Here is a 25,718-nt window from a genome sequence, read left to right on the forward strand (position 1 = left end):
CACTGAGCAAGAAGCACCCATTTTTGCCAATGTATGCACTTGTTACATTTTAATTCTTAATGTCTTTGGAGAAATTTGACTATTCTGCTATCACTATGGAGTGAGTGGGATTGATTGACTTCAAAGGGAACACAGTGCTACTCATCATTCATAGCAGTAAATTTCCTTTGGAGGAGAGCACTTGTTAATAACAATAACGTCTTAAACCTATAGGGTTCTTTATAGGAACCCAAAACAACTTCACTCAGAATTTGAGTGTTGGTACGAACCTCTAAGGTCAGTCTTGCTGGTATCTTTCCTCTCCCCTTGACAGGAGAGGGAAGAGCTGGACTGAGATGAAGGAGCCGGAAGTGAGTGACAAAGCTGGGATTGAGGACCCCTGGCTTCCAGTTCTCAGCCTCATCTTCCTGCTACTCTTTATTCATAGCAATTCAGAGTCTTTGTGGGCCGATCTTTGGGGCTGTATCATGCATCCAAGAATGGCTAACTTACTGTGTTCATTTTTCCTTCAGACTAAAGCAAATCTTGTCACCCCAAGGAACGGAGAACCACTAATTGCTGCTATTCAGGATTTTCTGACAGGTGAGCTGTAGAATTCACTTGCAAAGAGACTGTGGAACAGGAAGATTCTCATTCTCCGTGATTCATGTGACGGCTTGAAAAGCTGTTTACTTGCCTGTGTTTAATTCTGTTGTTTACTGACTGGGATTGTGGACCTACTTGAGATGCTTTGTATTGGCTGCTTGTTCACTGAACCAGCAAGCATTTAGTGAGCTCCTTCCGTACATGAGACATTTTTATTTTTCTAAGTGCTGGATATACGGCAATGAGTAAAACAAGGTCCCTTTCCTGGTGGAGCTTGGATTCTCGTTGGAGTAGAGAGCCAATAAGTGGCTGTATGTTTTACCTCACTCTCCCAGTAATAGTTCACATTTATTTTAAAATTGAAACCTTGTGACTTTTCTCACAATTGTATTCCTCTTCTTTGTTTTGTATTGTTTCTTAATGTTCTCAGGTGCCTATCTCCTCACTCTTAAGGACACTTTCTTTGACCGAGCCAAGGCTTGCCAAATCATCGCTTCAATATTGGTGGGCAAGGATGAGAAAATTAAAGTCCGCCTCCCGCCCCCTACAATATTAAAGGTTTGTATGCCAGCTGTGTGTGTGACTGTACGGATGTCCTGATGCCGGGTTGGCGGGTGATCCCTGGACCGTCTTGCCTCATTTGTGTGAAGGGCGGTTGAGGCCAGGCTCAGCCAGCTGATGCTCTGGCTTCCCTCCCTCCTTCAGCCTGTCACCTTGTGGACGGGAAAGCAGATCTTCAGTGTCATCCTCAGACCCAGCGATGACAATCCAGTGAGAGCCAACCTCCGAACCAAGGGCAAGCAGTACTGTGGCAAAGGAGAAGATCTCTGTGTCAATGATTCCTGTGAGTTCAAGCAACAGGGAGGGGCTAAGGGGTCAGGAGAGCAAGTGGCCAATCGTTGCCACCACTTAGTCCGCAAATCCCATGTTTCCCTAAGGCCTTAGGCAGGAACTTTGTTTTTCAGGGAAATGCAGCTGGTATTTCTCTAAAAGGTAAAGATCATATAGACACATGACAAACCCAGTGATTAGAATGTTCTTTCCAAATGCGTTTTGTCTTAAATGACTTGTTTCTGTCAATTAACACAAATCCTTTTATTCTACCCTTTTTTGTTGTTTTTTGCCATACAAGAGTCTCGTTATTTAAGAAATATAATTTACTCTTTTATGTCCAAAAATGTGTTCATTGTCTAAAAGTAGGACTAAAATGTATAACTGAAAAGACTGTAATCTTTTTTACCTGCCTCACCTGGTCAGTAGGTTTTTTGATACCATGAAGATCAAATGTGAGAGGATTTAATTGCAAGCCATCTGTGTTCAACCCAAAGTCTGATCCACAGACCAGTGCATTCAGGCAGCATTGGCTGTCTAGATCCTGGCTCTAACAGGCAGTTCCCTAGCTGGCTGCTTTGAGTAGCACTGATTTAGACTGGGTTTTGCTAGCAAGGCCTTGTCACCAGAAGTGGATCTGCAGGACTGTGTGCTGAAGAACTGAACCACAGAGTCTCTCTGAAGGTCGGGATTTTCTGCTGTCTCATGTTGAAGAATAAATGTTTTGAAGAGCACCAATTTTTCCCAGGTCTATAACCATTCTTTTGAAAATAACACTCTGGTCTTTTAGGTATTTTGGCTCCTTGTTTTAGACTGGGTTCCATCTCTTTCTAGATATAAATTTCATTTTGTTCTTGTTTAGGCTATTCGTGATGGTGCCATTGTTAGTTTTCAATATCTTAGGTGTGTGACAAAGTGCTTTATAAACAACGGTGTGTGTACATGATTGAACTGATGCTCAAAATATCCCCATGACATAAAGATGGCAAGAGCTTGGTACTGTCATCCACAGTTCACAGATAAGGGGGGTCAACTAGCACACTTCAGAGTTAGGACTAGAGGGTAACTAACTAGACCTTTCATGCTTTTCAAAGGTTTTTAGGTTTCTCTTTTTTGTTTCCTCAAAAAAAAAGTTTTTTAAGAGAATTTCTATTTGCTCTGCTTTAACTTTTAATACAGGAACAAATTTTCTCAACTGCCTCAAGTTGATTTCAGAATGAGGCAAAGTAATAATTATTTGTGTAAGCGTATAATCATTGTTTCCTTCCAGACGTTACCATCCAGAACAGTGAGTTGATGAGTGGCAGCATGGACAAAGGAACCCTGGGATCAGGATCCAAGAACAATATTTTTTATATTTTGCTACGAGACTGGGGGCAGAACGAAGCTGCCGATGCAATGTCACGGCTTGCCAGGCTGGCTCCCGTCTACCTCTGTGAGTATCAGCCTCCTCGTTTTGTGGCTGTAAGTTGTTGGGATTTAGGGGTTTATTTTACTGTTGTTTCATCCCCCCACCCCACACACATACCCACACAAAGAAAAGGATACTTGTCCCAGGCTAAGCCATTTATGCTTTTCTTAATGAAATGAATTCTATACTGACTAGTTTGGCTACAGATTTGAATTTGCTTTTCCGTGCTCGGCTCAAAAGCTACAGTAGCTCCCTAATGCCTGTCAGATAGGGTTGTTGCATAAAGGGCCCTTCGTGGGCTGCTTCCAAGGTACCTACCTGTGCACGGCTGTCGTCTCCGGGATGATTCAGCTCTACCAGTTTGCTCAATATTGTCCTACTGTGTCGCACTGTTCTGTTTCCTTTGCTTGCTTGTGCTTGGAGCATGCCACAGGTCAGATTTTCTGTATGCCCCTGAACATCTTTAGTCCACTCTTACGCTTGACTCTGGCTGGATTTGAGAGTCTGTTATTTCTGGCATCCTGAAAGTTCACAATGATGCACCCTTGGGATGGGTCTTTTATCATTCATTGCCCTGAGCATTCTGTTCTAGGTAAGCTCTCTTAGTCTGCAGCATGTGTCCCTCAGTTCTGGATTTTTTTTTTTTTTTGTAATCTCTTTCTTTTTAGTTTGTTTTTTTTTCTGTGTGTTTGTTGTCTTCTGTCTTTCATGGTAGAGACTTTCCTCAAGTGTCTGGTGGTCCCTGGTTGTCATTCCTATTGTAGGAGTGAAGCACTAAAGCCCTGATTGGAAATGGAGCTCTCTGGTCAGTGGACCTCTCAGTTCCTTGATTGAGCTGGATGCCTGCTTTTTTATTGAGCTACCAAATATCCCCATCAGTTACACTTTTCTCTAGGCAGACTTGGTTTCTCCAGAGACATAATCTTCTAATCTCAGTCTCCTTCCCAAGGGTAGAGACCTGGCTGCTGCAATTCTGGGGGCTGGACTGGGAATGGGGCTAAGGGATCTCAGCCATGGAATATGCCCTGATTTTCAGTCATCCCCGCCTGTCTGCACCTAGTGCTTCCCTATCCCGCAAATCCAGAGGCTGTCTGCTTCCACTCTTGGGGAGTAAACTCCCATCTCCCATGGGAGTCAGTGCCTGGGGCCTGTTTCTCACACAGGCAGGCCTCAGAGACATCACAGCTTCGGTTCCAGACCACCACAATAAAGCGAAAATCACAGTCAGGCGAGTCACATGAAGTTTTTGGTTTCCCAGTGCATATAAAAGTTATGTTTACACTACACTCTAGTCTGCTAAGTGTGCAGTAGCATGTGTCTTAAAAAACGATGTGCATACCTTAATTAAAATTACTTCATATCTAAAAAATGCTGATCATCTGAGCCTTCAGTGAGTCCTAGTAGTAACATCAGATACCACTGATCACAGATCACTGGAACAAATACAATAGTGAAAAAGTTTGAAATAATTGTGTCCAAAATTTGACACAGGCACAGAGTAACCAAATGCTTTTGGAAACATGGTGCTGATAGACTTGCTCAACACAAGGTTGCCACAGACCTTCAATAATTTAGAAAATGCAGTCTCTGTGAAGTACAGTAAAACGAGGTGTGCTGGTACAAACTTTCCACCAGGAGATGATGTATGTCTCTGGTACATACATCATCTCCAGCAGAACCTAAGGATTTCGTCTCTGAGACTTTCTAGGCTCAGGGGCCCTTCTTTCCACAGCCACTTTTGGGCATCCCCTTCCCCACCTGACTAAGCCAGGCACCTCCCCTCTACCCACTTGCTACAGATATTAGGGTTAGGATTACTGATGATGTATAGTTCAGTCAAAGGTGAAATTTACGCTTGTCTCTTATGCTCTGTATTTTTTAATGATTTCTGAAAAGAGAATCGGGGCAGAGAGGTCTCTGCAATGCTCTAAGAACTACCAGTCAGTTGGCTCACTTCCATGACTGGCTTTCTCAGATTCTCTTTAGTGTTTGGTGGTGGTCTGCTTTATGTCTAGTTAGCTGGAACATCACTGTGCTCCCCACTAGGTTGTGAGGTCTCCGAGAGGAGCTAGTGAAGCTTAGTCGTTTTTGTGTAACTGCCTATGAACTGATACAGGAAGGTTTTTGGGAGGGATGGGGCAAGGTAATTAGGTTTATTTGTTTATTTATTTTCTAGAGGAGGCACTAGGGATTGAACCCAGGACTCCTTGCATGCTAAGCATGCACTCTACCACTGAGCTATACCCTCCCCTAGGAAGTTTTTATTTAATTGCTTTGTGATGGAGTCTCTGAAGGTATAAACTTGGTTCCATGCAGTGGGTTGACTAAGGTCTTTGGCTCTCTCTTCCTGCTTCCCTTTTCTACAGCTAACCGTGGGTTCTCAATTGGAATTGGTGACGTCACGCCAGGCCAGGGACTGCTGAAGGCGAAGTACGAGCTGCTGAACGCTGGCTATAAGAAATGTGATGAGTACATCGAAGCCCTGAACACGGGCAAGCTGCAGCAGCAGCCAGGCTGCACTGCTGAGGAGACCCTGGAGGTGAGCCTGGCTCTCCGTGTCAGTTTAGCCACCTCATCTCTGGGTGGCGCTGCAGGCCGTGAAGACAAGGCAGCAGAGGGATGTGGGAAGGAAAGGCAGCGTCCCGTCTCTGCCCTGCACTGCCTGTGTGTGTTCTCATTTGTCTAGTGAGGAGAGGGCCTCCCATCAAATCTGTCGCATCCCTTCTGAGTTTCACATTCTGGGTGGTGAGAACACGGCCATCTGTTCATCCAGACACACGGGGCTACTCTTGTTCCAGCGTCACACTAGGGCCCCTTCTGTAGCCGGTACTTCAGTGCCTCTGCCCTTTCTGTTTCCATCATCATCCAACTAGAGACTGACACCACAGCTCTTTGAATGAAGAGTCTTTGAAAGAGACTCGGTTAATTCATGTCTGAGAGTCACATACCGGCCTGCTGCCCCCTCACATCTGAAGCTAGGCTAGCTGAGAACTGGACCTGCACATGCCAGAGTCAGAATCACCTGCAGCTTCTGAGAGTCCAGTGTTTTCCCCGAAGCAGTCCAGGTCAGCAGTCTGATTGTACCAGGGTGCTGCCTGGCTCTCTTCTGCCTCCCCAGTATCCTGGGGCTCAGAGCTTTAACTCTGAGTTAAAGCTTCTTAAGATTGGAAGACAGGCTTTGAGCAAAAAGAAATTTTCTGACAAACTGAACTTTCTAAAGCAAAGAGAAAGCAGAGTTGTGTGAGGTGTTCACAATGAGCTCATTCTTAATCTCACTATATCTTAAGGAGAAACAGAAAGAGAGAGAAAGAAATGGATGTTTCTCACCTAGAATATTACTTGAGGCCTCGACTGTACTCATTTTTAATGGAACCTTGCCCCCTACCTGATTCAGCCTCCTAAGTTGTGGAATGACAGTCTGGATGAGCTCATGGACTAGAATATTCCTATAGAGTCACCTCATCACATGCTTGACTGGTGGGAATTCAAATGTGTGCTTGGCAAGAAGAAGCAGAGAGACAGATTTTATAAATAGTACCAGCAATTCTCTTTCAGTACATACTGCATATCGTACTTTATCAGATACTCAGGTGTGTATACATGCAGTGACACGTATACAGATACATTGTCATATAGGGTGCTGTCCGCAAAGCCGTGTACATTCTATTTTATTGGCCATTTAAAGGGTTTTCCAAGACTTGTTACTAATCATTTTTTTCTTGCACACTGATTGTAGAACCTTCTAGAATATGTCAATCTGTATAGATGGGACATCTTGGTCTTCTTTATCTGCTGGAAGTCTGATGTCTTGCTGAAATTTTTCACATTTCCTTAAATGCCGTGTTGAATGTGTATGGTCACGGAGCCTTTCTCCCGGCAGGCTTTGATCCTGAAGGAGCTGTCTGTGATCCGAGACCACGCCGGCAGCGCCTGCCTCCGGGAGCTGGATAAGAGCAACAGCCCCCTCACCATGGCTCTGTGCGGCTCCAAAGGTGCGTGCCCCCGCCGGCCACTGCTGTCACTGCACCCTCCATGTGGGCTGGCTGGTCGTGTTCCAGAAAACAAGAGTCAGAACTTCAGGCCTTTTGTTTATATGGACATATACCTGTTTAAAGCATACACGTAAAAAGAGACTTTATTATTTGCATTTTAGGAAGTCTAACTCCTTTGGAGAAACTTGTTGGTTGTGTGTGGATTTCTGAGTTTAAGGGTGCTTTGAGCACACTTGACCTTATTTAAAAAAAAAAAAAAGCCAAGGATTTTTAAAATAATGTATTTAATGATAGTTAAAAACACTCAACTTTCATAGTTAGCAGGACCTAAAAGCATTAGGTTTCATGATACTGCATTCCAACTCAAAACCTCCCTGCTTCTCCTATTTCTGTGAATTTTTGGCCATTCTGTCTAATGTCTGTAACCTTGCTGGCTGCCTCTCACCTTACGTTCTCCTACTCCCTGCTCTGGTACATACCCCGTACTTCCCCATTCCTGTGTCTTTGCTTCCCACTCTTCCCTCACTTTGGAATTCTTCCCCTATGTCTTCTATGTCTAAGTCATAATGTCCTCCAAAAGTCCAGCTGGTTGCTGCTGCCTTATTGAAGCCTCATCTGGAAGTCTTTCCTCCAACCCCAAAGTGTTGGTTTGCCCCAAGCACCTCTAAGGGCTCGCTCTGCCTTTTTTGTGTTACTGACAGCTCCACTCTGTATTGTTCTGTCTTTCACTGTCCCTTGACTGTGAACTTCTTGAAAATAAGGCCCTCTGCTATGTTGTGTTCCTGTTTTATCCCACAGATCTGCTTGCACTTCAGTTAATGTTATTTCATTAAAAGAATGTTACATTCCTGACCTGCTTCCCCAGGTTCCTTCATTAACATATCACAGATGATTGCCTGTGTGGGACAGCAAGCCATCAGTGGCTCCCGAGTGCCAGATGGCTTTGAAAACAGGTCCTTGCCTCACTTTGAAAAGCACTCAAAGGTAAGCAGTAGTGGGTCAGGCACGACATTGAAGGACAACCTTCAGCAGTGCAGGAAAGGGTGACTGAAGCTCTGGGGATGCCAACCAGGCAACTCCTAGAGCTGGTGTGTAAGGGTGGGGGTGTTCAGGGTTATTCCATCTGCAGCCTAAACTAAGACATGTAGAAGGAGCCTTGTTAAATTCAGAGCTATAAAGCTTGGACCAGTGCCCTCTTGTATATTTTCTCTCCCAGAAGGAGGATTTCAGATTCCCATCCGACTTACGTGAAGTAATTAAAATGTGTAGTTGCCTTCTGTGTGCTTTCGATCTGTATGCTTTTTGTGTGGGACACTTACCGAAAAGTGTTAGAATTTTTAAATAGTGATCATGTGAACCACAGTAAAACAACCAGTAAATTCCAAGTTTTCTTTGGAATTCTTAAACTCTGCTTTTAAATGACTTTTGGGTTCCATGGGTACTCATGCCTGAGCACTAGTGTCAGCATAGTGAGGGAGAGAGGCAAATCTGTGTCGGGGTTTTCTGGGATTTGAGGGAAGACAGCTGTTAAACTTAAATCTGAGGAACTTGGAGCAGATTTGGTCACTTGGGTTTGAAGTCAGCTGTTATTCCCGCTAAAGCACAGATGCCCCAGCTGCTCCTGCCCTGTGGACCTGCAGCGTTCCTGTTCAGCCCCTCCTGGGAAGACAGGACTGCTGTACTGAGAAAGGACTGATATTCTCTGTATCTGAACTCAGATTCTCTACCCTAGATCAGAGTTCACTAGCGGTCAGACAGCCAGCTGGCCACTGGAATGGTACCTGCCTGTGCTCATCAGGCTCAGAGTCAAAGCCTGACCAACTTAGAAGAGAGGCCAGGGGCATCCAGTGCTAGACATCAGGATAGGTGTGCTTACCTGGAAACGCCTGTGAGTGTGCCAGCTGCCCCTTAAACAAAATAGGGAAGCAAGAGGTTAGCCTGTTTCCCTAGGCTGCCCTCCAAGGAACACAGACCATTCCAGATCAGAGGCCATTTGGTATTTCGTATGGTGTTTTGTATATGTATGTATTTTTTAACAGTTTTTTTTAGATAACCTTTTATATATCATAGTATTCACCCATTTAAAGTATGCAGTTCAGAGACTTAGTATATTCACAGAGTTGTGTGATCATCGTCACAGTCTAATTTTAAAATATTTTCAGTGCCCCAGGATGAATTCCCGTAAACGATAACAGCACGCAATTATGTTTTGGAGGTGGGCAGGTCTGGCCTGCAGGAAGGGTGTCTTGAGCGGGTAGTTTCCCAGGGCAGGGGCACGCTGCCGCAGTCAGCACGGTGCCCTCTGAGCTCAGGTCCCTGACTGCGTGCCCGCTCCAGGGATAGCAGCCCAGGCTTCGGTTTCCCTCTCCTGACCCACTTGGCTGCCACTGGCACTAGCACCAGCCCTGGCTGGGACCTCGCCCTCCTTGTCTCTGGTAAAGATAGTTTGGGCCAAATTATTTCTTTTAGGAAAGGGCATAAAACATGAGAGAGAGTACATTGGCCAGATGTTTATAGTCTATAGATGAAGCATTTTCTGATTTGAATGGGTTTTGGAATTGTGGACCTTAAACTTTGTTCGTTTTTTGTTTTGTTTTGTTTTGTTTTTTTCTTTTCTTTTTTTTCCTGCTTCTCTTTAGCTCCCAGCCGCCAAAGGCTTTGTGGCTAATAGCTTCTATTCAGGTTTGACACCAACCGAGTTTTTCTTCCACACGATGGCTGGCCGGGAAGGTCTGGTCGACACAGCCGTGAAGACCGCTGAAACAGGATACATGCAGGTAACTGGAGGAAATGTAGGCCCTTAGCAGTGGAGCAGGACAGGGCCTGCAGATCCTGATCACTGTGTTTGCATACTTTGTACCTGAGCTCTAATTAATCTAGTCTTGGTATTTAAAAGGAAAACTTGAGAGATATAGTAGGTGCCCTAGAAATAAACAACATAAAATGGAAATATTTTCCAAATCATGTAATATTCCTCGAACAATGAAGACCAGGTCGGAATCGTGTACCAAAGCCCTGCTGGAGGACAGCATGGACCGGAGGTGCATCCTGGGGCACTCTGTCAAACCTCACTGAGTCTCTGCTCCCAGATACACAGAGATGGGGTGACAGTACCTACCTCCTGGTATGAGTTGAGAAAGCTCTGCTTCTCACTGTGCAGCTGTTTATGTCGCCCATTGTTCATATCATTCTGAGGGACTCAAAGAACTTATTCCAGTGCCTGCAGGAGGACTTGGACACTTGGAGGACACTCCGCTGTGTGTACAACTGTAGAATGGTAGGCTTGGGGGACAGAGCTGAGCTAGACGCTTTCCTGTGCCTGATGCTGCTCAGAGTGCCACAAAAGTACCTGATGGCAGAGGGGTGAAAATCCATCCCCGTTTTGTTCTTCCATAAGACCACAAGCAAAGGATTTCTCTCCAGTCTCTAGTTCTCATTTCTACTCTATACTCCATACATAATCTATGTTTGTTTTCTATGTTTTTATCTACTTAACAACACATTCGATGAAGTTAACACCAAGTTGCTGGGCCACGAACTGCTGTGGCTTTGTGTCCCCTCTCTCCCCACTGGGGATTGTGAAGCACGGCCCTTTGCAAGCTGGGAAACCAGGACTGATAATCCAGAGATGCGAAAGAGTGAGCCACAACAAACAGGGCTGAGGAGGGTGAGATGGGCTCAAGTCAGTAGACACCTATTTCCATAATCTCATCTGTACCTCGTGTAGCAGTGCTGATACTGCTTCCCTTTTAATCATCTTTTCTTGGGAAGTTGCCCTTTAATTTTGGCGTGTGCTGCTTTTGTCGGAAACCTAACAGACTGTGAAATGCTCTTACCACTCCTGCTAGAATGTCTATTGACTTTATTTTTCGTCTTTACTTTTTGAAGTAGAGAGTATGGCTTTCCCTGAGCAGTGTGTTAACCTAGAACAAGTTAGTTCTGGCATGAAGGATTTTTTGTTTTGCAGTTGCCTGGAGGAAGACTTTTTTCTTTTCTCTTTAACTCGCTGGGCCCCCATCACACTGCTGGCTGGAGTGTTCTGGTGGAAGGTCCTCCCTAAGCAGTTTTGAAAAGTGGCTGCTGCCTGCTGGTTCAGACACAATGCTGTTCCTGTTCTCTCTTCTTCCCCACCGTCCCAGAAGAGGGCCTGCACCTGATCCTCTGTAATTCATACTGAAGTCCACAGGGGCCCTGGATTAAGTTGTGCTTAGAAATGTAGCGTGATTGCATTAATTTATACCTTAGGGAGACAGAAAGGGAAGGCAAATAGCCTAGGAAAACAGTGTTTGCAGAGTCCTTTGGGGGTAATAGGGTTTAAATTGCATGTATTCTAAAACACACTCAAGTGCTGGAGGTTAGAACATATCCTAAATCCCACTCCACAGGCTAGTGAGGCACTTGTGGCCTCGTTGTTCTTGGGGTCGGGGGACTCTTTTAGGAGATACCTAATAAAAATGTTTTTATGCAATTAAAGTGCTGGTAACCTTGAAACTCAGAGTTGCAGATCTCATCCTCTGCACACGTGACTAGTCTTCTCGAAGCAGCTGAGCTTTTGTTTCCTCTCCTTTTCCTGCAGAGAAGGCTCGTGAAGTCCCTTGAAGATCTTTGCTCGCAGTATGATTTGACAGTCCGAAGCTCTACGGGCGATATCATCCAGTTCATTTATGGGGGAGATGGCTTAGATCCTGCAGCTATGGAGGGAAAAGATGAACCCTTAGAGTTCAAAAGGGTTCTGGACAACATCAAAGTAAGATTAAGCATTGTATCTGGGGTTAGAGTATTTTTGCGGGCGTTTCTTTAGAAGGAATGTACCCTCTGGCCTAGCACACAGTTAATGCTGTCATGTCTACTGAGTTAGTATTTTTCTTTTTGTGTTACTCTGCATAATTTTCCTAAATATTTAAGGAAAAATAGTTTCTCAATTTCAAAGTCTAGTTATTGGTGGTAATCAAATGCCAATGGAAGAGGGCTTTGGCTTCATGTCTGTGTCTAGTAAAGTGTAATAGAGATGATGTTAAAGTCATGGTGGAGAAGCAGGCACATTTCACATATTTTAACTGGGAGTATAATTTAGAACCACCTTTTTGAGAGGTAGTTGGACAATACTGATCTGAACTTAAATGTGAGTGCCTTTGACCAACATTTAAATTTCACTCATAGGAATTTGCCCTACAGAAATGATGTAAGTTTGCCAGGAATGTTTTTCCAGCATTGTTTATAGCAGGCGTGGACCATCAGTGGAGGACAGGTCAAATCATAATGGTCTGTCCATACATTAGAGTGATGTGCAGCCATTAAAACTTTGGGGAACCTATGAGCTTGTGGGTGGGGAGTATTTTCACTCTTGAAATTTTGGGTTTAAAAACAAACAATATGTGGTTTTAGTGCAAATCTGGGGCGGGGTGAAGGTTGGGGGGTAATGGCACAATATCCACTGAATAATATACAAGTCTTTGTGTAAGATGGAGTTTCAGTTTATCCTGTTTTCACCTTCGTGTTAAAGGTAGAGTCTAAAATTGGTTTTTAGTGGGGAGGGTATAGCGCGTGCTTAGCATGCACAAGGTTCTGGGTTCAATCCCCAGCACCTCCTCTGTACGTGAACGAATGAATGAGTGAACAAGCCTAGTTGCCCCCCTCCCCATGAATAAATAAGTTAATTAAATGAAATCGGTTTTGAAAGGAAAAACATCGGATTGCTAAAAGCTCTCTCTGAGTAAGGTCGTTTTGTCTCTTGTAAATGTCTTCTTTAAATACTGCTGGCCTTCCACCGCCCCCACGCATCACACCATTTCCTTTTGATACTTGAGGCAGTCTTCCCGTGCCAGAGCGAGCCTGCTCTCAGTAAGAACGAGCTGCTCCTGACCGCCGAGTCGATCATGAAGAAGAACGAGTTTCTCTGCTGCCAGGACATCTTCCTGCAGGTGAGCTCCGCAGGGGCCGCACACCCAGCTGGACTGTCACCAAGAAGTTGTCTGCAAGTGCCCGCAGTGGATTTCATAAGCTAGGGGGTGTTTGTGTTAGAGTATTTCTTGTTAAAAAAAAAAAATTCAAGGCAAAATTTCAGCCGTCAACATAAAGGATTTATCTTACGTCTTTTTTAGTTGATGTCTTTTTGCACAAGTGTTTTGCTGTTAGAAGAAAAATGCTTTAGTTAGAAAACTGACTTTTTTAAACCCCGTCCCTATTGACTCCTTACAACCCAGGTTCTCAGCCTACGGGCCGATTCCTTCCTCGGTCATTCTGAATCCCAATGATTTTTAATAGTAGAGGCGTTGTTTTAATACCACTTACTGTATTTTGTGCAATAAGTAACACAGTAGCACTTATTTAATACCATTATTATTTTTAATTGCTTTTTTCTTGCCATAATGCACATGAGAAATGACAGAGTCAGCCTTCCTCTTTCTTCCAGGGAGCTGTTACCATGACATCTTCTGAACATTTTTTTTTTTAGTTTTTGTTTGTTTTGGTTTTTGGATGGGTTTGTTTTTTGTTTGGTTGTTTGTTTTTTAATTTCCCTGGCCTGCTCCAGCAGCTCCTTTCTGCTTATAATCATGGCTATACTCAAAAGCAAAGGGATACAGGGATCAGTAGGTGGTTTCCTTTGTGTACTGGTTGGTGACTCAAGTATAGCACAAAATGTATCCCTTTAAGTATATTAAAAAGAAAAACAGTAAAAGACTTAAGCAAGAATGGTTTAAAGGAAGCACTTCACTCCTTCCTTTCCCATATTGAGGTACGAAAGGTGAAAAAGAGACTCTTCCAGGTCTTAATACATTTAAAATTAAAAGTCTGGCTAGGCTGAGTGCCTTTTGTTTTGTTTTTCACAGATTTTCTTTCCTTTTTTTTTTTTCTCTTAAATAATGAATGAGAATCACGATTTGATTTTTCTACATGGTTATAGTTACTTACTTATGTTTCTGTTTCTCCTCGAAGACCTTAACTGAGACAGGCTATGAGAAATACAATGAGGTAACGTACTCACGCGCTATGACTGCTGAGTGTAGACGGGCTGGCTCTGCAGCCCCCAGCTGTCTGCCAGCCCCAGGGGCGGTGGGTTTCTGTCCCAGTTCTAGCAGACAGGCTTCCCTGTTCATCGCTTCACACTGGTTCCTTTCTTGCTTTTGACAAGGCTTAACGGTGCCCCCCTGCCCGACAGTATTTGTGGATTCAGTGAGCACTTGTTCAGCCATCCCCATGTGTCATATGCCCTGTTGATCATGGGGACACAGAGGGGACTAAATGTGGCCTTGCCCTCCAGTGGCTCACAGTCTGAGCTCAGATTTGCCAAGAGGTTCCAAAATCCACCAGCCAGATCTGTCTGAGCCCCTGAAATGTTCTCTGGCTCTAACCAGGGTGAGAGTCAAGGAGACAGTGGCAGCTGCTGGGTGGCATTGAGCCCAGGCCCTGCCAGCGGCCGACACCCATGCTCACAGATGCACCGTGACTGAGTGTGAGAATTAACTGCTGGTCAGTCGTGTGATTAATTGCCTGCCGATTGCCACGTCCTGAGTTCCCTGAGCATGCATGGATTGATTCAGCTGAATTCTTAGTAGCTTATTTCAGTTTTCATTTCCAAAAAGTAAGTTTTTTTCCTTTTAACCTAACTTCCAGGATATCTGCCCTAATTCTCATGTCAGGGAAGTCATTCCTTTCAGCAAAGCCACTGGAAGCATGTCCACGTGGGCGGCAGCTGAAAGGTGTCACAGCCAGTGCCTGAGCTGGGGAATGGCTTGAGGTGTGTGCTCTTTACTGCTCGTGTGTGCAGAGTTCCTCACAAGTGAAAATCGCCTGGGTCTGCTTGGCCTTGGGCTCGTGCTCCGGTTTCCGTGAGCCAACAGGTTGGGCAGCCTTGCACACCTGGCAGTCGAATGGCAACATCCAGGCCAAGAGGGCTTTCAGAAGCTCGCCCGCAAGGACACAGCCACAGCTAGACAAGTAGGAGGAAATTATCCATGTGATGGTTTCTTAATACTGGGTGACAAGGAGGGAAGATTAAGTGGTAGCGGGTGTCATTGCCTTTTAGGCAGAGCCACACCAGGAGAGATTGTTCCGCTGCCCTCTCCAGCTCTGGTTTCCACCTCTGGTTTGTAATAACTAAGTACATCAGAAAGTGTGGCCTCAAACTTGTAATTAATTAAGGGAAATTACATTTCCCTGTGGGCTGGGAGGGGAAGTACAGTCGTTCCACCCATTCCCGTATTCTCAAAACTGCCCTGAATCGGACCAGAGTGGAAGATCAGCAGACCCAGGACGGCATAACCTGTGGCAGCCTCTGAAGGATGCTGCTGCTGAGTGGTGTGTGCTGTCAGCTCATCTGAGAAGGGCGCTGAGAGTCAGGTCCGCGGTGCTGGCCTGTCCTGGCAGCAGGATGCAGATGGGTGTGCTTCATTAAAGCTCACCACACCCTCTCTGTAAGAACCCCAGAAGAGGTGCTGGCTGATCCCAGTTCTAGCAGTGACCTCGAGGCTGGGTTTACTTCATAGACACACTATAAATTGTAAAGCAGATGGGATTCCCCCTCAGAGTGGTTGCCAGAAAACTGAGGCCTGTGGTCTCCAGCCCTGCCCCGTGGACCCTCCATGGGATGTACTTCTCACCTCCTTTCTTACTCCATTTCATTGTCGTCCCAGGGTTGAGAGTGCTGTTCTTAAATTCAGTGAGAATAGCAGATATGCTGCTGTTTCATTTCCAGCTTTGAGAGTAGTTTCCTGGAGGCCTTACAAAGTTCTCATTGTGTGTGGGAAGGGAGTGTGAGACTGGGGGCGTGATGCAGAGGTGAGAGTCAGAGACAAAGCTGGGACTTGGGAGCGTTCCCTTTGAAATGAAAGCAAGCTCGAAGCATGTGTCTGAAATGCACACAATGTCTGCAAAGCCAGGCTTTGTAGTATTTAAATTGACCATAAGAACTTCATAAGAAACTCTCAAAAAATTTTCGAATCTAGAGACTGAAAGTACAACTGGTACAACTGTACCTATTCTGGGCTACGTGAATGGGCCGCATGGTGTGCCGGTGGGAGCAGAAGAGGAAGCAGCAGGTGGGAAGGGTTATCCTGGTGTCCCTGCCACATGCTGTTAGGGCCGCACACCCAGATAGCAGGGCTTTTTACGCCAGCTGGTGCCAAAGCATCATGGGAGTAAAAAGCCCTTAGAAACACCTAACCAATGAATGGCGTGTTCAGGGTGTGGATGGCGTGTCCTGTTCCTTGGAAAAACATTTGTGATAGAACCTGTATCTCTAACAGAGCCTTTGTAGTGTCATATTTAGCTGCTACTGAAATAGGAAGGACTTGTCCCGTGACTGAAGGTTATAAAACGAATCATGTCATCCACATTACTCAGAAATAAATATTTGATGTTTGCTGTGTAATCTTTCAGGAAATTAAAAAATTCATTAAGGGGGTTTCTGAGAAGATCAAGAAGACCAGAGATAAATACGGCATCAATGATAACGGCACCACAGAGGTAACGGCGCCCCCGGACGTGTTGAGACGCACAGGTATTTTCCGGTGCTGCCGGCCCTGCCTCTGCACTTGGCTTTTGTTCTTCCAGCCCCGTGTGCTGTACCAGTTGGACCGGATCACCCCCACCCAGATTGAAAAGTTTCTGGAGACATGTAGGGACAAGTACATGAGGTAAGGATGCTAACTGTCTGAGACTGTCAGGCAGCCATGTGGGTCTCTTGTAGCTTTCCTCTTTCCCCAGGAAACAAAACCCTGCAAGTGCCCACTTGCAGGATTTACTCACTGCCTGCCAGTACCGAGCAGGTCCTGTCACCTCTTCTCTAGGGACCCCAGGGGGCAGACAGGTTGGGTCCTCCAAGATGTGGAAATACTTGCAAAAATAATTCCTAGTGTCCTCTCTGCACAGAGAAACTACCAGTGTATTTTGGCAGGCGCCAGCTGCTCTATCCACCTTCAGTACCGCTTGTTAGCAGAGCTCTTAGTTCTTCTCCAGGGAGAGAGGTTTGGGCCCATCATCCCACGCTGACCATAGGTAGCCACACAGTATTCACTGTCATCGTCAGACTCCTCTGAGCATCACGTCCCCCGTCTGCATCTGTAACTGATCTGTGCCAGGTTCTTCTTCTGTCACAAGCACAGCCTGGCTCCTCACCAATTGGTGTATTTTTTTCTGCTGAGAGGAGATAATCAGAAGCCTCCCCAGCAGTATTTCTTTTTAATTGAAGTGTAGTTGACTTACAACGTTGTGTTAGTTTCTGGTGTACAGCACAGTAATTTGTTACACATATATATTCCTTTTCATATTCTGTTTCATGTAAGTTATTGAATACAGTTCCCTGTGATACACAGTAGGACCTTGCTTATTTGGTTTTGTTTTTTTAATTGAAATATAGTTGACCTACAACACTATGTAAGTTCCAGGTACACACCTAGTGATTCGATATTTCTGTACATTGCAAAAGGATCCCCATGGTAAGTCTGATTACCATCTGTCACCAAAGTTGTTACGCTATTACTGACTGTACTTGCCATGCTCTGCATTTCATCCTTGTCTCCTTAGCAGTTTTGCTGGACTTTTCACCCTGTTTTCTCTTTCCAGGGCACAGATGGAGCCAGGTTCTGCTGTGGGCGCACTCTGTGCCCAGAGCATCGGCGAGCCAGGCACCCAGATGACCCTGAAGACCTTCCACTTCGCGGGAGTGGCCTCCATGAACATCACCCTGGGCGTGCCGCGCATCAAGGAGATCATCAACGCGTCCAAGGCCATCAGGTGCCCACTTCCCTCTCCCTCGTGCTCTCATGCCCACCTGCCGTGTTCCTTGAGAAACAGTGTTTCTCTCATCACGTGTGTGTGATCCGCTGTCAGGCAGTATCTGAAACTCCAAGTGACGTGCTTGTGTTAATCATATCTTGGCTTTTAAAACACCCAAACTGGGGGAGGGTAGAGCTCGGTGGTAGAGCACCTGCTTAGCATGCATGAGATCCTGGGTTCAGTCCCCAGTACCTCCATTAAAAATAAATAAATCTAATTACCTTCCCCTAAAAATACAAAATAAGTAAATTAAATAAATAAATAAATAACCCAAACTGGAAAAAAAAATAAGTCCAAACCAAATAGAGTCAAAATTGAAGCAATGGTTCTATGTGGCCACAAGTCACATGAAAGAGAGAAATAAAAACCATGCCTAGAAAAATTGGAGCAGTGTGTCAGTGTGGATTTCACCCTTCTGATGTCATTATTCCCCTCCTCTCTAGGCCTCGCTGTTGTGTCTTCCCCTTGGGCTGTGGCCATAGTCTGCAACTCCCCCCTCCCCACACACACACAGACACTGGTGATTTCATGATAGGATTTGTAGGTGATCTCAGACTAGAGAAGACATACTTTACAGTGCATTCCATCATAAAATCATGATTCACCTCCAGTCTGAGTCTAACAAAATAACAATAAACAGCATTAAATGAAAGAAAGCTGTGCTGATTCTAGAACAGCAAGCGCAGGTGTCTGGGGTGGCAGGAGCTGTGCCCACTTCCTCTGGGTTGATCAGCTCTCTCCCAGGAGTTTGTACAGGGATGCCCGCCAGGACAGTGAGGATGGAAGCTGCTAGCCAGAGGCTGAGGAGTCGGAGGTGTCCTGGAGAGGGGGGATGGGGACGGGCCAGGGGAGGGTGATGGAGGAAGCTGTAGGACACGAAGGGCGCATTTGCTTGGGGAATGGAACTCAAGTTTAACTACTTACCAGGACCAGAGAGGAGGAGGTAGGCTCACTGGGCCAGGAAGGCTTTTCCAACAGTCACTCATTCACTGACAGAGTAGGTTGCCTCATGAGCTCCAAAAATAGTAAATCTAGATGAGAATGTACCTGGAGCCCCGAGGAGCGTGCCCGACACCAGTCAAGGTCCAGTCGATTGCAGTTGCTGGTGCAATTACGATCCTAAGTGGTACGCAGTTTAACAACGCAGTGGTCTTCACATAGCCTCAGTCCTTGCGCTGTAAGTGTGCTCCCTTCCTTCCCACAGCACCCCCATCATCACGGCGCAGCTGGACAAGGACGATGACGCAGACTACGCTCGCCTTGTGAAGGGGAGGATTGAGAAAACCCTCCTGGGAGAGGTGAGACGAGGTTCCTCTTGACAAGAAGGAAACTAAACCAGCAGTGTTTCCAGGAAGAGTAAGAACCACTTGTAGTGGACTTACCAGTCAGGGTGTCCACACCATTCTGTCCTTAAAAAGAGAACGAGCCTGCCTTGCTCTGGGGAAGGGAGAGTGACTGCCTAACATTCTGATCTTTTGACACCACAGATTTCAGAGTACATTGAAGAAGTGTTCCTTCCTGACGATTGCTTTATTCTCATCAAGCTCTCCCTGGAACGGATCAGACTTCTGAGGCTGGAAGTGAGTCACATAGTTAAATGCGTGGAGGAGGTCATCCTCTTTTAGTCCCAAGATAGGAGCTGATAAACCAGGGCAAGAGCTTCGCAAGGCACGAGGAGCGCTGGCGAGGCTTCCGCTCAGCGTCTGTTCCGTGTGAGTCTGACGTGCCTTCACGCTCTCGCTCCGCACCAGACCCTGGCACGGACGTCACCATCTAAACACACGCAGGAATTTAGTGGAGGTCTTGTGCAGGCCACAACACCCCTTTGCTGTGACAGCATAACAGCATCTGGAAGGACCCTAGAGCCACCGTGTCTCACTCACTGGGGGCCCCTAGCACCACACCTGGCTGGCTCAGGACGTGTTTTGGGCGGGTGGATTGACCTGGCTTTTTATGTTGGTGTTATGTACGGCAGTGGAAAGAGTGCCAGCCTTGCTCACAGATAGACTGAGGCAGGGGTGCAAACTGAGTAACTTCCTGGCATCTCCCCTTCTCTCAGGTAGTTCAGATCTGTACCAGCCTTCACTCACTGTCAGCGCATTCTCTAAAGTAACAGATTCACGTATGTCCATGTGACAGTTGATTCCAAAATCGAGTGGCCAGTTCTCCGGATTGGGGATTTCTCTAGCCCGGCTCTGGCTTGGGGCTCTTCCACCAGAAGAGCTGCGTTGCCCCAGAGACACCGCTCCCCAACTGTCTAGGTGAAGGGGAGGATTCACTGACGCCTTTAAATTGTCCCGGTCTTACCACCTCCTCGTAGATCTCCTTCCTATATGTTGCCGTGAATTAAGCTTGCATTTTCAGCGGGGCAAAAATTGGTTGGGAGGGGTGAGGACCTTTATATGGATAAAGCAGAGGTATACATACCGTACATAAATGCACAGTATATCTCACAGTGAGGTGGGAAGGGTATAGCTCAAGTGGTAGGGTGTGTGCTTAGCATCCGCAAGGTCATGGATTCAATCCCCAGTACCTACTCTAAAAGTAAACCTAATTACCTCCCCTACCAAAATAAAGTAATTAAATAATACAATAATAAATAAACAAAAATATATTTTTTTGAATTTCATGGTAAGGAGAGATTAGGGGGACAATTACTAAGAAGGCTTCTTAAAGGAGCAACAAGGAAAAAAGGCCAAAACACTAGAATCGCAACCGCCAAACCCGGTCAGTAATGTCGTGGGTGTGCGGCGCACGCCCGGCCCCTCGCAGGTGAACGCTGAGACGGTGAGGTATTCCATCTGCACGTCCAAGCTCCGCGTGAAGCCTGGTGACGTGGCGGTTCATGGCGAGGCTGTGGTGTGTGTCACCCCCCGAGAGAACAGCAAGAGCTCCATGTACTACGTGCTGCAGTTCCTGAAAGAGGATCTCCCCAAGGTGAGACAGAGGCCCCCTCCTCGGGGCCCCGCCCTGCCCGATGCCTAGAGATGTAAAACGGAAGTGACTGCGTTTAACTCTAACGTGAAGGTCCGGGGTCAGGGAGCCGGAAGGGTCTGCACTCCTGAGACTGAGGGTGGCCCCCGTTTCTTCATTTCTTTGCCACGTCCCTAAGGAATTGTGCAGGTTTTGATTTCCTTCTTAGCACTGCCTCACCAGCTGTGCCTGTTGGATTTCTCTCTGTTCTCTCTTAAGACCACTGGTAGAAGGGGGTGCAGGCCTCTGAGCTTCTGCTCTCCCCTAGGTATTTCTAGGTTTAGCAGGTAACTGATAATCACCACTGAGAAACAGGATGGTCAAGATCACAAACCGAGGGCACGACAGTCCCAGTTCTCACAGCCACTTTCTGAGGCTGCCAGATGAGTGGGGGCCATGGGCACTGGGGGGGTCTTGAACCTTCTGTGTCTCTTGAGTCCAGGTGGTGGTGCAGGGCATCCCAGAGGTGTCTCGGGCTGTCATCCACATCGACGAGCAGAGCGGAAAGGAAAAGTACAAGCTCCTGGTGGAAGGTGATAACCTGCGGGCAGTCATGGCCACCCACGGTGTGAAGGGCACCCGAACCACCTCCAACAACACGTATGAGGTACTGTTCACGGCTGGGGGCACCTGGCACACTTCTCTGACCCTGCCATTCGCTCTGGGTCTGCACTGACGATTGCCCTACACTCCATCCTGGGGAAGGGCCCAGGGTGCCGGGAACCTGCAGGGCGGAGGAGGACGTGGAGAGGAGTTGGGCGACACTGGCAGCAGCCACCTGCGCTCATCCTAGCTCTCCACAGGTGGAGAAAACCCTGGGCATCGAAGCTGCCCGGACAACTATCATCAATGAAATCCAGTACACGATGGTCAACCACGGCATGAGCATTGACCGGCGACACGTGATGCTGCTCTCCGACCTCATGACCTACAAGGTTCGTGGGGGGCCCGGCAGCCGGCCCCGCAAACCCCATCTCAGGGGCACGAAGCTGGTAGGACACCTAGAGTACACAGCTGTGATGACCACCAGTACCCCAAGACCAAAGTGTGGGGGGGGCGCTGGGTGTGCGGGTACAATTCGACTGTGAAAATTGCAACCACATGGCAGGAGGGGAAGCATGATTTTTGTCCTAATTAGAAATGTTAGCCTGAAAGGAGACTAACCATTGTTAAAAGCCCAGGTATTCCATGGCAAGCTGAGGTTTATTCCCCATTAATTAATGGGTACTCATCACACTTCTTTTGTAGCCATTTCCAGGGAAAGAACAAGTTAACATGATCTGAGGAAGGGGCTGAGGTGGTTTGGTTGGTTGGTTTTTTTGGTTTTTTTTTAATCTTTTCCCCGAAAAAAGTCTTCCTCTGTCAGTGCCATAAGGCGTGATGCTTCCACATACAAACTGTACTATGTTACAGAAAATTCAGAAACTAGGTGGGAGAAATAACCCATTTCCCACCACCCTGTAGTCGTTTTTAAGTCTTCCGGTCTTAATCTATAATGCATAGATTATATTACTGTAGGTGCAGTGAAAGTGGGCATGTCATTTTTATTCTGACTTTATTTAACATTATAAATGTTTTCCATGTTGTTACATAGTTTTATAAATATGCTTTTTAAACGGTAGAACAATATTCTGTTGAATGAAAGCGACTTAAATTGAAGTGACTTAATTCTTTCCCTACTTTGAGGCTTTTAATTAAATTATTTGAGTTTTGAGTTCTTTGAGCCATGAGAAACGTCTTCAGAAGTACTCTCCTTTTTAAAAGGTAGATTCTTAATGCAAGTCCTCAGTCCCTAATTCTTTGTTCCAGTGGCACATGGCTGTGGGCGTAAGGATCTGTGTTATCTGTGGCTAACAGCCTCAGAGGGACACAGGCCAGATAGATAGCTATTAACATCCTTTTCAAAAGATCCTGCAACTGTGGCTTGAATAGCGAGTGGCTTGGCTGATTTTTGCTTCTACTGTTGAGGGGTTACTGGGGATGCATTTTACAAGTGGCATGAGTACCACTCTGACTCTCTCTCCCCTGGCACAGGGTGAAGTCCTGGGCATCACTAGGTTCGGCCTGGCCAAGATGAAGGAGAGCGTGCTGATGCTGGCCTCCTTTGAGAAGACGGCCGACCACCTCTTCGATGCCGCCTACTTCGGGCAGAAGGACTCCGTGTGCGGTAGGTGTGGTGTTTGTGGCAGCATCACCAGAAACTGTTGTTTACAGCTTAGACTGTGACCAGGGCTTCTCGGGAGGTGAAGACACTCAGCTGGCAGAGCTTTTACTTGTTTAAGAATAAAAGCGCAGGTGGGGAAGGAGGCATTACAGTTCAAGTGGTAGAGCTTGTGCTTAGCATGCACGAGGTCCTGGGTTCAATCCCCAGCACCTCCTCTAAAAATAAGTAAATAAATAAGCCTAATTACCTCCTCACCCGCCCCCCCAAAAAAAACCTTAAAAAAAGAATAAAATCACAGATCACAGAACTGGAACTGACCAACGGTTTATCTCCAAAGCCTGACTGTGGCATCCTGCCTCCCCACGTGTGTCCATGCAGAGAAAGGACTGCCGCTGGGCACGTGGGGCTTTTCCAGCCCTTGGAGTTGTAGTCTGCCACGCTGATCCTGCACCCCTGCGGTGCCCAGGCTGACAGGAAGGGCCCATACCAGGCACTCCCTGAGCAAGGCAGCTGGTGTGCCTGTCCCAGGCACCTTTTCTGGTATCTCAGCACACCAGTGAGGCGTCAGTATTAAACCCTTTCACGGTGAGAAGACCGAGGGAACAAATTGCCTGCTGTTCGAGTCTCGCCCTGTGCTGGTCTCATCTCCCACCACACAGCACGTCTCTGACGGGGCCCAGGAGAGCAGGAGCTCAAGGGGGAGCTGTCACAACAGTGCCTCTGCCCACCTGGAGGGCTGGCAACAAGACCCTGCGGGACGAGGTGGGAGTTTGTGAGGGGCTAGGGTTCGGGAGCCTACCCGAGGACACGCACTCATCAGGCTCAAGCAACGAGTCCAAGCCCCGTCCCCACTGCCAGCGCTCTGCTTCCTAGTGGCCCTTTCCCATCTCACCTCCTGTGTGGATTTGCCACCCAAGGCGATGGTCGAGTGGGCCCCAGTCGGAGCAGATGCTTATTTTTTCTCCTAAGATGAACTCTTCTTTCCAGAGGGACACGGGTTGCAGACAGAAAAAGAAATTACATAATTCATTAAGATAATGAAGAGTGAAAGGAAAGAAAAAGGAGCAGAGACTGGGGCAGGACAGGACAAGGTGAAATAAGAGCGAGTCTGCTTAACACAACAGGACTAAGACCCAGCATCCCAGCTCTGCCACCAGGACTCTGGGCCCCGGTGTCTGCTGCTGCCATCCTGTGGCCCTGCCCACCACCCCCGTCCACCACTGACCCCTTTAGGGGCCTGGCGTGGTCACCCCGCCCCAACTTTGAAACCTTCCCCTCCTCCTGGCCCTTTCCACGTCGCAACTCAGCGTCAGCCCTCACTACGTGGCGGGTTTTAGTTTGGTGGTTTGCGTCTCTGCTCCCCTGATAGCACAAAGCCCAGGCGCGCACCTGCTTCTTGTAGCAGCAGAATCCTGATGCAGAGCCAACATTTGGATCTTAAGAAGCTGAAAGGGAGCTTGGAGAAAGCATGTGCACCATCACCTTATTCCCATCACTCAACAAGGGCCCTGCCTTCTGAGTGTTTCCCATTCGGGCTATGGGACCTCCGAGGTGGCGGTGCTGTTAAGCCTGGCCCAGCCCTGACACCTAAGCACAGTAAACAGATCTCTGCTGCTGTTTCCAGGAGGGACTGGCATCTGCTCACTGTCGTCCCATTTGCTTGTCTTCTGGGCCCTAGCTAAGGAAATGCTGGGTGGCAAACTTGGGGTTTCCTGAGCATCATTCAGTATCCTTGCTGGGTCCAGTGCTCTCGAAAGCCAGGCTCACACAGTGCCTTTGGCTCAGACTGAGAGACCACCAAGCCAGCAGCAGAGCTGTGAACGGGCTCTGCCCTCCCCCAGGTGCAGGAATTCCCCCAGCCATCCAGGAGCCGTACCTTCGTCTTCTTACAGAGGGGGAGTAAAGGGAGCAGCCCAAGTCCAACCACTGACGCGCAGTGGAGCCGGGGCTCCAGTCCCAGTTTCTGGCTCCCAGGTCAGGAATCTTTCCATCCTGAAAACCCACCTGTGTGTCAGGGAGCTCTCTAATCTCCTTTCTCTTGGTTTCAGGGGTGTCTGAATGCATCATCATGGGAATCCCCATGAACATTGGAACCGGGCTCTTCAAGCTGCTGCACAAGGCCGACAGGGACCCCAGCCCTCCCAGGAGGCCCCTGATCTTCGACACAAATGAATTCCACATTCCCCTTGTCACATAGTCCAGAGAGAGGGGACCATTCCTGACGTTGGCTCCTTGTCCTGTCTAGAAAGGGGCTCGAGGCCAGAGCTGACTCGTAAACTTTGTGCTCCCCAGGACTGAGGCCTTGCTGACCCCACTGCCACAGTCAGAGAAGGCTCCTGGCCACCCTGGAAGCAGCTCACCCAGGGACCCTGACCACAGCACAGTGCCTGGTTGGGAGAACCAGAGTTTGTCTGTTTGTTTGAAACTTAATCTACCAGCAGCTCAGCACCTCCTGCCCACTCCACCTCCCTGGACTTGTGAGGAGGCCCAGCGGGCATCTTTGCTCATTCCCACCTCACCTGTCCATCGGCTCACAGGGGTGTCCCACCCTGACCAAGAACCAGGTCTAAGCTCCAGGGCACGTTCTGGGTTCTTCTGTTCTTCGGTCATGCTGGAATCTCTCACCTTGTTATACTAATGTAAATATTATTACTATTATTTATTTGTTCAGTTTGAAGAATTTGCAGTTTTTATTGTTATTTTGTTTTTACTTTTGAAACCAAGAAACTACAGAAAACAAGAAAGCCAACTTTGAAGCATCACTGGAAAAATTGGTTAAGCAAATGGGACCGTCTGGAACTTGTAACTGAGCTGAAACTGTCAGAGGCCAAGCTGCTCTGAACATCTTTTGCAGACTCCCCAGCCATCTCTATTTTTGTCTACCTCCAACCCTCTGGGTGGAGGGCTCGACCTTATGACAAGAGTCAAACTCATTCTTCGTGGCCTGTAGAAGCCTCCCCAGAATTTGGGGTCCACTGAGGTGGGG

General features: G+C 47.1%; 1 protein-coding gene across 1 annotated transcript in view; it reads left to right on the forward strand.

The window, feature by feature from the left end:
* POLR3A (RNA polymerase III subunit A) overlaps positions 1-25,431 on the forward strand; it is a 38,763-nt gene extending 13,332 nt beyond the window's left edge. Inside the window, exons 12-31 of the mRNA XM_072971234.1 lie at positions 513-582; positions 1,016-1,143; positions 1,291-1,429; positions 2,687-2,851; positions 5,194-5,366; positions 6,708-6,819; positions 7,685-7,803; positions 9,459-9,596; positions 11,396-11,566; positions 12,627-12,740; positions 16,198-16,284; positions 16,372-16,454; positions 17,383-17,553; positions 18,800-18,893; positions 19,083-19,175; positions 20,368-20,532; positions 21,011-21,175; positions 21,372-21,503; positions 22,603-22,735; positions 24,781-25,431. Coding sequence (XP_072827335.1) covers positions 513-582; positions 1,016-1,143; positions 1,291-1,429; positions 2,687-2,851; positions 5,194-5,366; positions 6,708-6,819; positions 7,685-7,803; positions 9,459-9,596; positions 11,396-11,566; positions 12,627-12,740; positions 16,198-16,284; positions 16,372-16,454; positions 17,383-17,553; positions 18,800-18,893; positions 19,083-19,175; positions 20,368-20,532; positions 21,011-21,175; positions 21,372-21,503; positions 22,603-22,735; positions 24,781-24,929 — 2,601 coding nt within the window. The 3' untranslated portion in view covers positions 24,930-25,431. The remainder of the gene's footprint in view (positions 1-512; positions 583-1,015; positions 1,144-1,290; positions 1,430-2,686; positions 2,852-5,193; positions 5,367-6,707; positions 6,820-7,684; positions 7,804-9,458; positions 9,597-11,395; positions 11,567-12,626; positions 12,741-16,197; positions 16,285-16,371; positions 16,455-17,382; positions 17,554-18,799; positions 18,894-19,082; positions 19,176-20,367; positions 20,533-21,010; positions 21,176-21,371; positions 21,504-22,602; positions 22,736-24,780) is intronic.
* The last annotated feature ends 287 nt before the right edge of the window (positions 25,432-25,718 follow it).

Source organism: Vicugna pacos, chromosome 11, assembly GCF_048564905.1.
Source record: "Vicugna pacos chromosome 11, VicPac4, whole genome shotgun sequence".
NCBI classification, from domain to species: Eukaryota; Metazoa; Chordata; class Mammalia; order Artiodactyla; family Camelidae; genus Vicugna; species Vicugna pacos.